General features: G+C 36.4%; 3 protein-coding genes across 15 annotated transcripts; all 3 read left to right on the forward strand.

The window, feature by feature from the left end:
* Positions 1 to 17: 17 nt before the first annotated feature.
* Positions 18 to 3,912, forward strand: Grhpr_1 (glyoxylate reductase/hydroxypyruvate reductase). Its single transcript, XM_011189174.3, has 4 exons — positions 18 to 2,631; positions 2,829 to 3,154; positions 3,226 to 3,351; positions 3,703 to 3,912. Exons 1-4 carry the CDS (start codon positions 2,225 to 2,227, stop codon positions 3,819 to 3,821), a joined length of 978 nt encoding a protein of 325 aa, XP_011187476.1. The 5' UTR covers positions 18 to 2,224; the 3' UTR covers positions 3,822 to 3,912.
* A 1,508-nt stretch (positions 3,913 to 5,420) lies between these two features.
* Positions 5,421 to 9,065, forward strand: LOC105215326 (glyoxylate reductase/hydroxypyruvate reductase-like). 9 transcript variants are annotated; one of them, XM_054227916.1, is made up of 6 exons: positions 5,421 to 5,579; positions 5,928 to 6,038; positions 6,429 to 6,906; positions 6,962 to 7,299; positions 7,359 to 7,484; positions 7,574 to 9,065. In XM_054227916.1, the coding sequence occupies exons 2-6, from the start codon at positions 5,969 to 5,971 to the stop codon at positions 7,690 to 7,692; spliced, it is 1,131 nt and encodes a 376-aa protein (XP_054083891.1). In that variant the 5' UTR covers positions 5,421 to 5,579; positions 5,928 to 5,968; the 3' UTR covers positions 7,693 to 9,065. The 9 variants fall into 9 exon arrangements, with proteins under 9 accessions (XP_054083891.1, XP_054083896.1, XP_054083897.1 ...); XM_054227919.1 differs by having other exon boundaries at positions 5,541 to 5,579; positions 6,350 to 6,906; XM_054227917.1 differs by lacking the exon at positions 5,421 to 5,579 and adding an exon at positions 5,586 to 5,853 and having other exon boundaries at positions 5,903 to 6,038.
* Positions 9,066 to 9,221: 156 nt separating this feature from the next.
* On the forward strand, positions 9,222 to 13,389 carry LOC105215329 (glyoxylate reductase/hydroxypyruvate reductase-like). 5 transcript variants are annotated; one of them, XM_054227924.1, is made up of 5 exons: positions 9,222 to 9,498; positions 12,050 to 12,508; positions 12,569 to 12,906; positions 12,963 to 13,088; positions 13,178 to 13,389. In XM_054227924.1, the coding sequence occupies exons 2-5, from the start codon at positions 12,108 to 12,110 to the stop codon at positions 13,294 to 13,296; spliced, it is 984 nt and encodes a 327-aa protein (XP_054083899.1). In that variant the 5' UTR covers positions 9,222 to 9,498; positions 12,050 to 12,107; the 3' UTR covers positions 13,297 to 13,389. The 5 variants fall into 5 exon arrangements, with proteins under 5 accessions (XP_054083899.1, XP_011187481.2, XP_054083900.1 ...); XM_011189179.3 differs by lacking the exon at positions 9,222 to 9,498 and adding an exon at positions 11,241 to 11,401; XM_054227925.1 differs by lacking the exon at positions 9,222 to 9,498 and adding an exon at positions 11,424 to 11,442.
* Positions 13,390 to 13,598: the final 209 nt, after the last annotated feature.

Consider the following 13,598-nt stretch of genomic DNA (forward strand, 5'->3'; position numbering starts at 1 on the left):
TCGCTAAAAATATTTAATTAAAATTAATTGAGCGAGTAGGGTGAAAGTTAAATGATATTGGTGAATGAAAAATTAGCTACTTTACTAGTAGTTGATCGAAAAATTTGGTGTAGTTATTCGTTTTTCTAAATCATATCTATATAAATCATGCAATATGGCGCTGAACACTTCTACGTTATATTTCTCCGAAAACTTTTATTTATCGAATGAAGTTTAAAGTTGACTAAGCCAGTGATGTCGCTTGGAAATGTCGAGCGGCTTCAGTTCTTGCACAAGCTGTATTTTGTACGCTCTCAATTTAAGGGGTCCCATGTGACGGCCTGTTTTTTAGCGATTTTTTCCTACGATCAGTATATAGATAAAGCCTTATGTTTATTATCATTTATTAACATATATTTCGACAGTATAAATATAAATTTTAAGCAAATGTATTGTGTAGAACATGAGCTACAGCATTCTGAACACCCACGCCTCGAAAAAATGGGCTCGCACTTCCTCAACGATTCCGGCTGATTGGCTTATCAAAAACGAAAAAAGTTAGCGGATATTATTGGATCACATCCTGGAGATGGAAAGATTAGTGTCAAACCTGATACCGAAGATTTTTCCTGATAAGGAGGGGTTTAAAAGACTACCGCTTTCTTCTGGTAAATTTGTACAATTGTACCTCACGTAAGTCAGTTCTCAGTTTCTCATAACCGTATTTAGCCCGCCTTCCTAAGCGATATAAGGATTTAAGTACGGAACGTAGTTAAGAGCATCACACATCTAATGGGCAAAAATACAGATCGTAGTAAGAAGATTACTATCAAAATATTTACTATTTCTAGCTGAATTAGCTAATATAAAATTCTTCAAGAAAAGATGAAATAAACAAGTAAGGAATGGCTAAGTTCGGGTGCAACCGAACATTTTATACTCTCGCAATTTATTGAAGAAATTTTATTAAGATAAAAATTTTACCCATAAATTCGGCATAAGAATAACGAAAATCGTCATATATATGAGGGCTGAGGTAATTCCTGAACCGATTTCATTCATTTTCAACAGCAAGGAACACTATATTCAAGACTATACGCTCACTTAATTTTGCAATTACCTCTGAATTACATTAAATTATCTAAGAGATTTACCCATATTTTCGGTTACTATTTACTCTTAGGCGTTGAGTTCAACATGTTCGATATCTGGGGCCTTGAAAAGTTATAGTCCGTTTTTGAAAATTTTTTAACAAGTGAAGCCAGAAATGATATGAACTATTTGTGTAAAGTTCTATTCCACTATCTTCATTGGTTCCTTATGTATACATTACAAAGTGAAGGAATAAGATGAGTTATATGGAAAGTAGTCGTGGTTGTGTACAGATTTCGCCCATCTTTTATCCGTGTGATCAGGGTGTCAAGAAAATAGTATATACCGAATTTCATGGAAATCGGTCTAGTAGTTCCTGAGATAAGGTTTTTGACCCATAAGTGGACCCAAGGAATATTTGTGCCAAGTCTCGTCAAGATATCTTCATTTTTACTCAAGTTATAGCTTGCATTGATGGACTGACATCCGGATTTCAAATCTACTCGTCACCCTGATCACTTTGGTATATATAACCCCATATCTAATTCTTTTAGTTTTAGGTGTTACAAACAACCGTTATTTGAACAAAACTATAATACTATCTTAACAATTTTTGTTGCGAGAGTATAAAAATGAGTTATTTAATCATTAATTAGACTATAACTAGCTTGCGTATTGTTTTCGTTTGGGATAAGTCGAAGATTAGATAATCACTTATCGAGAAGTTCAAATGGTGTTGAATATTCCATGGTCTCGACACTCTGATTTAAATATTTGGAATGACATGTATTTTACATCTCCTTCTAAACTCTTCAGTTCAGGATTTATGAAACTCCATAATATTAAGAAATATAAAAATATTTGTGGATATCCCCAAAGTTTCTTAAATACAGTTTCATTAATGTATATCTATCGTATGTTTCCTCGAGCGAAAGTAGCTAACAAATTTCATTTTCACGGTTCAACTATTTACGCCCGCCACTGTAGTCAATGTCCATATACATATGTATATATGTAAGTATATACATTTGTGTATGCGAGCGGCCCATTGACTAAATTAGAATTTATCAACGTAAAAGCTTAGCGCTGTTAAGTGGGATATTTAGTGTCATCTGTACTATCCCCAACGCTGGTTATATACTTATTTGTAAAAATGGCCAGCGCAACGCGACGTCTTCACAAAGTGCTCGTCTCCCATCCGGAGGTTCCCAAAGCAGCGTTGGAGCTTCTTCAACAGCGTGGATGTGAAACAATCGTGTGCGAGAGTGTCCCTCCATCGCGTGCCGAAATCATACGCAAACTGCCCGGAGTGGATGCCATTTTCTGGGCGCACTATCAACCGTTAAACGCGGAGATACTCGACGCAGCCGGCAAGCAGTTGAAAGCGGTCTCAACCATGTCATCGGGCATTGACTACGCTGATGTCGCGGAATTCAAGCGCCGCCAAATGCCGCTGGGTCACACGCCAGGCATAGTGAAGAACTCTGTGGCTGACATAGCCGTGGGCTTGATGATATCTGCCGGCAGACATTTCCAAGCTGGACGACAGGAGATTGAGAAGTGAGTGAAAATACATTTCAAGAATTGCAATTTTGCTAAATATTTACGTTTTATAAGTTACGCTGACAGCTGATTTAACAGCAGTGATAACATGTAGCTTTCAAGGCTAATCAAACTAACGCTGGCATTGCCAACAGTAATTTTTTTCTGTACAAGAACTTTCAGCATTAAACTTTTTCGTGTGTGTCTCTTTGAAGTTCTCTTTGGCGCACGGAGCGCATCAATTGGCTGATGGGTCAAGAGGTGCGCGGCTCGGTGGTGGGCTTTATGGGCTTTGGCGGTATAGGTCAAGCTGTTGTGAAGCGTTTACAAGGTTGGGAGGCGGCAAAATTCATATACCACACACGTTCCACACATGAAAATCCCTATGGCGCCATTCATGTGCCGTTCGATCAGTTGCTACGGGAAAGTGATTTCCTTGTTGTCACTTGTCCATTGACGGCGGAGACGCGTGGTAAATTCAATGCCGACGCTTTCAAACAGATGAAGTCGAATTGTGTGTTTGTGAATGTGGGCAGAGGAGGTTAGTTTGTGTGATAATCAGAATAATATTTATAACATTTGTGTTTATCATTGTCATATATGGCATTTCAGGTATTGTGGACCAACCAGCTCTTGTCGACGCTTTGAAGAGTGGTGAAATTGCTGCGGCAGGCTTAGACGTAATGACGCCAGAACCACTTCCCGCGGATGATCCGCTTTTGAAGCTGCCCAATTGTGGTAAGAAAAAATTTTATTTTACGCATACATATGTACGGCAATATACAAATACATGAGAATTCATACATTAGTAAGGGAAGATTTTTTCAATAAATTTAAGTATGTTTTTGTGTTACTTATATTTTAATATTTATGTGTCTAAGACGTGCTTTAAACTTTAGTTTGGACTCTTCGGCACGGTCATACTTTTAATTGGGCCCATCAAAACTATTCCCTACGATTTTATTGACTGCAAAGTCTACTCGATATCAAAAGCAATAATATATTACAGAACTAATTTAAAGTTCATAAAGTTTACTCAAATTATTTTGTAGCATAATTAGTTATTAAACATTTTCCATCTCTTTGCAGTCGTCATTCCGCATATAGGCACCCAAACTATGCAGACGACCACTGAAATGGCCTTGACAGCTGCGAATAATATACTAAATGCATTGGAAGGTAAACCAATGGTTTGTCCTGCATACTAAAATCACTTTCCTATACCCTAAGTATGTGCAGGCAGACATACATGCATTTATTGTTGTTTTATATTTTAAATAAAAATTGAATTGAAGTTTATTTTTCACTATTTTTTTGGTTAATTCGGAATGGGGTCATGTGTGGAGGCAGCCAGCCATTCGCAACCGGCTTGGTTAACAGTTATAAATTTGAAGTTGTAGATAATTTCGTTTATCTTGAAACCAGCATTAACAACAATAACAATGTCAGCCTAGAAATTCAATGCAGAATCACTCTTGCCAATAGGTGCTACTTTGGACTGAGTAGACAACTGATAAGTAAAGTCCTCTCTCACGAATAATAACCAAACTCTTCAAGTCTCTTATCATTCCCGTCCTGTTTTATGTGCACCATAAAAATTGCACATAAAAATAGCGGCTACGATAGTTATGTCATGTTTTCCCAATGGACGAAAACACTCCTGCTTTGAAATTGGTTGATGCAGTACACGCTGGTGGAAGCAGAGGGAGACCTATATTCCGTTGGAAAGAGCAGGTGTAGAAGGCATGGCTTAATATCACCCATTGGCACCAAAATGCGAAAAGGAAAATTGAATAAAGTGTTGTTGCCAAGGGCAGTCCGCTTAATATTTTTAAGTGAAAATCGCATTAATATTTGTAAAAAGATTAATATTTTATTAAAAAAAAATGGTGAATTGGATGAACCATTTATATAAAAATCTATCAAATTTTACAGAATTTTGCATTATTGTTGTATGTCTGTTAAAACTTTTGATCTGTTGTTCTAAAAATTATAACTAAATTGACAAAACAAAGAAAAAGTAATTCTGCAGACCAAAGGCTAGCTTTAGTTGCTTTTCGTTTGGTCAGAAGTACCGTCAGTAACATAATTTCAAATACGTGTATTATCATATGGGAGGTAACTGTTGGAAAATCCATACCTTACTAACAGCACATTAACTTAAAAAGTGATAGCAATCGAATTTCCACCCATGAAATTAAAAAATATATATTTATTAGCTATTTTTATTGTTTGCCGCTCAGCTACATATACTAAAAATTATAGCAAGTTCCATTTCCGAGCGGCGCCGCTCTGCCACTTATTGTGTGGCTAGTTCAATAGCATTTCATATACTTTAATCGTAAGCGGCTCACCGTTCTACCTCTCACCGCTCATTGCATGGCCGAGGCCAAAGTTCTAGAAACTGAATCAATGGAATTAGGAAAAACGTACAAAAATATTCGGTTATAACTATTGGATTCCTCAAACGTTCCATTGTCAGACTAGCGCTCTATGATTGCACATTGATTGCGCTTTAGTACATTAAATATTTATATAAAAGAAATATGAAAAATCTTAGCAAGACGGAAATGAGCTTTGCAAAAGCCCGCCTTTCGTGTATGTCAATAAAATCATGAACTTAGAAAGAACTGTGAATTTCAAAATATTTCGCAATTCTTATCGAAACTCTGTTGTCATTAATATAGCCTGTCAAATGTACACAATAGATAAATATGTATGTATGTCACCCGCTATGACGGCAAACTAAATGTATTTTTTATGATCTAGCAGTCTGCCGATCGAAGAGATAGATGTAGTTTCTTCCAATTATCAGCATACGCGTGCATATACATAACTAATCGTATTTTATCTTAATTATGTCATATAGCACTTCATATTTTGCAATTCATTTCTGCGAATTTAGTAGAACGCTTGACGCGCTGCCGTCAGGTTGACTGGAAACGTTGTTTAAATTACAAATAAATGTGAGTTTTCCACAAAGTCGAGTGAAAGTGATTTGTTTTACTGGTATTATATTTCACTCGTTTCCGTTATTTTGATAATATACTAGACCACGGTTAAATTATAGCGGGATAAAGAATTTTCAAGTTCATTAGCACCTACCATATTTGACAATATCAGCTGTTCATTGACGAAACTAAACGAACATTATAGTGAGTGTGAAGAAAATAGAGTCTGATAGAAAATAGAGAACGAACTACTCTTGCTCTTATTTTCAAACAAAAATACTCGCTCATGGTGAGCGTCAAAGCTTTAAACAAAACGGTGTACATTAGTTTATGTTAAGTTTTGTTAATTATTTGATATTACAGAAACAATTTGACTAGCCTCTTGTTTGGAAACTCTCCCGAACATGAGATCCTCCCGCGTATTATTGGCATTTAAAAAGGTTCAAAATAATATTCAGCATTTCTGTTCAACGAGTAAGTACGCTGTATGAGAGTGATACGTTGTTATTTATTTTGTGTATTTTGGCATTTTGTCAGTACTAAAGGTTTTCCATAAATATTTAGCAGATTATATTGTATAAGTTTGAGATTTCATCATTTCAGTCAGAAAATAATTATGAAAGATACTTGAAAATTTTATAAATATATTAAATTTATTTAATTGGGATTGGTCCACATATATCTACACTGATAACTACCGATAAAGTCAATATAAACATAATGATTTGAATTCTGTTAACTTGACATTCCAAAATACCTCAGAGCATTTACTTATTCGATTCCAGCTCAAGTTTAGCGAGTGTTTACTTCATAAAAACTACTATATTGTGACATTTCTCCTTCTTGCTTCCTACACTTCCTCAGTTCCTTCTCTCCCAAGATTACCCGAATCACCAACTCAACAAAAACCTCTACCGAATACCAATAATCAAACGTTCGAAATGCCTGGCGAAAGTGAAAGACTGAAGGTTCTAGTAACACACCCGGAAACTCCACAGGAGGCTATCGACTTGCTGTCGCGAGACCTTGATGTAATCATTTGCCAAAGTGTGCCTCCGAAACGTTCGGAAATATTGGAGAAGTGCAAGGGTGTGCATGCCTTATATTGGGCTAATCATAGTCCACTCGACGTGGTTGTGTTGGATGCCGCTGGGCCCCAACTTAAAGTGATCTCTACGAGATCTTCGGGCGTTGATTATGTCGACGTCGAAGAACTTAAACGACGCAAGATTCCGCTGGGAAACACGTTTGGCGTACTTAACGACGCAGTGGCAAATATTGCTGTTGGCTTATTGTTGGCAGCAGCGCGTCGTTTCCACGAAGGAAGACTAAAGATTGAAGCGTGAGTATTGATTTATACATCGATTTCATATATTTATTTCACATTTTTGTTACAGTAACAATTGGGAGAATTACTATCTCAACTGGATGTTGGGTCAGGATTTGCGCGACGCGGTAGTGGGTTTCTATGGCTTTGGTGGTATCGCACAAACGATCGCCAAACGTCTCTCCGGTTTCGATATTGATAGTGTCTTATACACTACACGTCGCCGAGTGTCGGAGGAAATCGAACAGAAGTACAATGCCAAAAAAGTGGACTTCGACACGTTGCTTGGCCAAAGTGATTTCGTTATCATTGCTTCACCGCTGACTACTGAGACAGCTGGTGTTTTCAATGCTACCGCTTTTGGTAAAATGAAGAATACCGCCGTGCTGGTAAACATAGCGCGGGGTGGTAAGACTCAATACTGTGCTCATTATTTTTCACGATTTGATTCAGTGAAATATTTTTAGGTATAGTGAATCAGCAGGATTTATATGAGGCTTTGAGAACAAATCAAATATTCGCCGCAGGTTTGGATGTAATGACTCCAGAACCACTACCTCTCAATGATCCGCTGTTGAGTTTACCAAATGTTGGTGAGTGCCTTGAATTGAAATATATTTAAATATCTCATAAATATTCATGGCAAGAATCTAATAAATCTTCTTTCTTATTATTCTTCTAGTTCTAATGCCTCATGTGGGCTCAGCCACCAAGCGTACAAGGACCGATATGGCAATTATAGCAGCGCATAACATTTTACGTGGACTTGCTGGTGAACCTATGCTGTCACCCGCATATTAAATATGTAGATATTTTATGAACTTAGAGGTTTTAGTTAATTGAGATAAGAATCACCGTAATGTTGTTCTTACTTATGTTAGTAGAGAAATATTTTCAATTAAAACAAGTAAGGAAGGGCTAAATTCCGGTGTAACCGAACATTTTATACTCTCGCAATTTATTTATTTAACTTTATTTATATTATATAATACACACTATGACCCACATATTCGTCATATATATTGTATAAAGTCCATTGAAAGGTGGAAACCATAATATTAGGTTAGAAGCACCGAGGTCCTCGTGTTCGATATATGGGGCCTTAAAAACCTATGGTCCGATTTCGGCGATTTTTAGAATGGGGCTGCCACACTATTAACATAGTATTTGTGCAAAGTTCTGCATCGATATCTTCACTAGTGCTTACTTTATATATTGTAAAGTAAACGATTCAGATTGTCTTCAAAGTTCTGGTATATAGGAAGTAGGCGTGGTTGTGAAGCGATTGGCCTATTTTCACAACATATCATTGGGATGTAAGGAAACTATTACAAACCAAGTTTCATTGAAATCGGTCGAGTAGTTCCTGAGATATGGTTTTTGACCCATAAGTGGGCGACGCCATGCTCATTTTCCATTTTGTAAAAAAATCTGAGTGCAGCTTTCATCAAGATTCATCCATTTCTTATGCGAAATTTAGTGTTTCTGACGTTTTTCGTTAATGAGTTAACGCACTTTTAGTAATTTTCAACCTAACTTTTGTATGGGAGGTGGGCGTGGTTATGATCCGATTTCTTTCATTTTTGGACTGTATTAGGAAGTGGTTAAAAAAAACGACTGCAAAAAGTTTGGTTTATATAGCTCTATTGGTTTGCGAGAAATGTACAAAAAAAACTTAGTAGGGGGCGGAGCCACGCCCACTTCCGCAAAAGAATTACACCCACATATGCCCCTTCATAGTGCGATCCTTCATACCAAATTTTATTTCCATAGCTTTATTTATGGCTTAGTTATGGCACTTTATGTGTTTTCGGTTTTCGCCATTTTGTGGGTGTGGCAGTGGTCCGATTTTGCTCAATTCGAAAGCAACCTTCCTATGGTGCCATGAAATAAGTGTGCCAAGTTTCATCAAGATATCTTAATTTTTACTCAAGTTACAGCTTGCACAGTCGGACGGACGGACGGACGGACAGACAGACATTCGGATTTGAACTCCACTCTTCACCCTGATCACTTTGGTATATATAACCCTATATCTAACTCGTTTAGTTTTGGGTGTTACAAACAACCGCTATGTGAACAAAACTATAATACTCTCTTTAGCAACATTTGTTGCGAGAGTATAAAAATAAAACAATTAAAGATATTTTGTTATGTATGATATTGACAGTTAAGTGGTATGCCTGTATTATTTGTTAGTAATTTTGTTAGGATATCTCACAAAAGTTCTATGTTGAAAATGGACTTTAATGTGTGTTAGGTGATATTGTCATTCTATTAAACCTTGATATTTGTACACCTCGCCGATTTATATTAATTGAAAATAATGATACAATTTGTTTCTTTAATGCTCGCGAAAGCGATAATCTTTCCATAAAGTCCCTTCTAGAATTTCACAGGACGGTTATGATGCCTCTTTGAATCATTTCAATTTATTGTGTTGAGTTTGGTGGCTGGTTCAACGAATAATGCACCTTTAATGTGCTTATCGAGAGTCCAACTAATTGCATAAATTGAGTCGTTCAGTGCCTTAGATAAATTCCAATTAGCTTGATTTTGGCCTTGTACTGCTAAGGCAACATGAAGAAAGGTTTCTTAGTAAGAATGGTAAGTAATTTTCATTATTATTAGTGTTCTTTATTGTGGCGATTATAATCTCTGTGTGCCATCAATCAAAACTTGGCGTAGTATATTGGTCCTATAACATTCTCAGTGAACGTAATGATATTTTGGAACTGTTCAATATTTAAGTATTTATTGTGCAGGTACTGAATTTACTCTTCCAAGTATTGAGCATTTGATATTTGCTGCCTTTCAAACGAGTATTGAAATAGATCGATGTGTCCAATTATATCCCAGACTGTTATAGTCAACCCAACACATCCTCTTTTTTTTCAAAAAATACAACAGGCATTTTCCTAAATTTAAGATAGTTTTAAACGTTTTACATACTTAATAATGTAATTTTATTTCATCTTCGTCAGGAAAACGATAAACATTGTAGATCGGTCTTTTCGATGTTCTATTGCTTGTCATAAGGTTACCATTCTACAAATGCCATTTTGGCATAAATTGACTTTTTCAACACGAACTCTTCTCCACTGTAATGAGTGGATATTTTCTTCTTTAAAGAGTAGTAATGTATCATTTTTAACATTTGTGTTCGTTTCAAGATTTAAAACCTTTCCCAGAACTCATTTATTATATTTGTAGTATTTCCATATTCTTAATCATAAGTGTCTTCAACGACGTTGGATTAAAATATTAATTTTTTATCTGTTTGTTATTTTAGGATATATATTGCATTTTATTGCCACATTAATTTAAAGTTATTTACATACATTCATAGATATTTGTTGATGATAAGAAAAATAAATACATGTAATACGATAATTTACAAAATTCTCTTATCTACAATTGCAGCCGTTTAGAAATGTTCAGAAATCTGTGCAACCTCTCTCAAATAAATCCTCGTCCATATTGGCAAATAACTGGGCAGTCGCTTCTTGGAGACGTACATTTCAACAACAATATCATTCGCCATAGACAAAATGAGCTATGAATCACTTGGAGTGAGGTTCACAGAGTGCTTAATAACTCCTTACGAAGCTCCCGGAGTTTATGGCGAGTCATAATCGATGTTCGTTGTCCTGATGAAATTAAATTCCTCTCCAAATGACCAAAATGGTTGCTTCTGGGCGGTTGCCTTCCTCCGACGGTTCAATTGTTAATAGTACAGGTCTGATTTAAGAGTTCGGCTGTAAGGCTTGCTGCTAATCCCAACAAACACACATTAAAACATATCTGACCGTCAATCAATGCTCACGGCCCATTTCCCTTCAGAAATTTATCGATAATGTTACGATTCAAAAACGATTCTTTTTGTATCCAGTCCTAGTTAAATGGTTCTATACGATATTCTGTGCAACGTTTTGCTCCTGGGTAATGGTTACATGACCCGACGATTTCCATTGTTTAACGAATTTTCGACAATTGATCTTCTAGAGCGTGGTTTTTAATAAAATACTGACAAAAGGGGAATATGGCAAATTCCCACTCACTGTAAAAGCTCAGTAGTTGTGAGAGATAGTGAATATCAGAGATTTGTTTCAAAAACAGCATAATAATTGACAGATGTCTGATGCATGAACTTAGCCCGTGTATTTCTAAATATTACGCATTTTTATCACAAACTTTGTTGTCATCAATATAACCTTATGTCGAGTGTACGTAAGAGATATGTCACCCACTATGATGGCAAACTAAACGTACGAGTATATTTTATAATCTAGCAGTCTGCCGATCAAAGAGATAACCCATTTGTAAATTCTTTCAATTATCAGAAGTGGTTTGGTTTGGTGTTTGTGTGTTTGCTATTAGTATACTCATGTGTATATGTAACTAATTATATTTTATCTTAATTATTTCATACACCGCTTTATATTTCGCAAATCACTTGTCCGAATTTAGTTTAACGCTGGACGTGCTGCCCCCAGGTTGGGAAATAATTGTGAGTTTTGAAGAGAGTCGAGTGAATGATTTGATTTCCTGGTATTCTATTTAACTTGTTTCCGTTATTATAGTAGTATATTAGACACGGTAAAAGTATAACGGCATAAAAGTAATTTCAAATTCATTGACGCCAATCGTATGTGACAATATCAGCTGTTCATTGACGAAACCAAGCGAACTTCGTAGTGCGTGTGATATCTGCTCAAAAATAGAGAACGAAATACTCTTGCTCTTATTTTCAAATAAAAATACTCGCTCTTGGTGAGCGTCAAAGCTTCGAGCAAAAGTGTGCTTATGTGCTAATGTCATTACACAAAGTTTGGTAAATTATTTGGAAATTAATAGAAACAATTTGACTAATTTGTTTGCAAACTCTCCCGAACATGAGACATTATTGGTATTTTAAAAATTTCTAAATAATCTTTTTCGTCTCTCTATTGAACTATTGTTTGAGCGTGGAACATTGATATGTATGTTGCGCACCTTTGTCATTTTGTCTGTGCCAAAATTATTGTTCTTTAAATATTTAGAGCAGGATCATAATATTGTGACTAATGGGAACTGATAATATCTAATATTCAATTCTGACTGGAAATAAGTTTTGCAAATATTTGCATATTAAAATATTACTTCCTCCTTCATACAGTTCTTCAGTTCCTCATCTACTTCTATCGAATACCAAACTTCCATTTCCATCATTCGAAATGCCTGCCGAAAGTGAAAGACTGAAGGTTCTAGTCACAAATCCAGAAATACCACAGGAGGCTATCGACTTACTGTCGCGAGATCATGAAGTAATCCTTTGTCACAATGTACCTTCGCAACGTTCGGAAATTTTGGAGAAGTGCAAGGGTGTGCATGGTATACTTTGGGTAAATCATCGGTCACTCAATGCGGAAATTTTAGATGCCGCTGGGCCACAGCTACAAGTCATTTCCACTAGGTCTACGGGCATTGATAACGTCGACGTTGAAGAATTTAAGCGACGCAAGATACCTCTGGGAAACACGCTTGGCGCACTAAACGATGCAGTTGCTGATGTAGCGGTTGGTTTATTGTTGGCAGCTGCGCGCCGTTTCCACGAAGGACGACTGAAGATTGAGACGTGAATATTGATATTTATATGTTTACTTCTTCAAGTATTTATTTCACATCTTTGTTACAGTAACAATTGGGAGAATTACCATCTAAACTGGATGTTGGGTCAGGATTTGCGCGACGCGGTAGTGGGTTTCTTTGGTTTCGGTGGTATCGCACAAACGATCGCCAAACGTTTATCCGGTTTCGATATTGATAGTGTCTTATACACCACACGTCGCCGAGTTTCGGAGGAAATCGAACAGAAGTACAATGCCAAGAAAGTGGAATTCGACACCTTGCTTGCCCAGAGTGATTTCGTTATTATTGCTACACCCTTGACTAATGAGACTACTGGTGTTTTCAATGCCACCGCTTTTGGTAAAATGAAGAATACCGCCGTGCTGGTAAATATTGGGCGTGGTGGTAAGACGCGACGATTTATTTATGTGTCTATATATTGATTCAATGAAATATTTTAGGTGTCGTGAATCAGCAGGATTTATATGAGGCTTTGAAAACAAATCAAATATTTTCCGCAGGCTTGGATGTAATGACTCCAGAACCACTACCTCTCAATGATCCGCTATTGAGTTTACCAAATGTTGGTGAGTACCTTGAATTGAAGTATATTTAAATATCTCATAAATATTCATGTCAAGAATCTAATAAATCTTCTTTCATATTCTTCTTCTAGTTCTAATGCCTCATGTGGGTTCAGCTACCACGCGTACACGGACCCATATGGCAATTATAGCAGCACATAATATTTTACGAGGACTTGCTGGTGAACCTATGCTCTCACCAGCATATTAATTCTCCATGCAATATAAGTTATAAATATATTACTTTTTAGAGGGGAAATATGTTCCACCTAATGAATAAATAAATTGATTTACACTAGTGCAATACTCTCTCTCAGTCGGGACTTCAGAACATTTAATGACTACATATTCAATACTGTCTGCGGTCTGTTTTTCGAGAATTAGAAAAGAATTGGTCCTGAAAAGTGCTATCATAGTCGATTATGTGATAAATGTCTAAGATTTCATAGTGGCACCAACTATCTCAAAAGGGGGAGTTATCAGCGCTACAAATTAAGGATCTCCAGAAAACAT

The sequence above is a fragment of the Zeugodacus cucurbitae genome, chromosome 3, assembly GCF_028554725.1.
Source record: "Zeugodacus cucurbitae isolate PBARC_wt_2022May chromosome 3, idZeuCucr1.2, whole genome shotgun sequence".
Lineage (NCBI taxonomy): Eukaryota > Metazoa > Arthropoda > Insecta > Diptera > Tephritidae > Zeugodacus > Zeugodacus cucurbitae.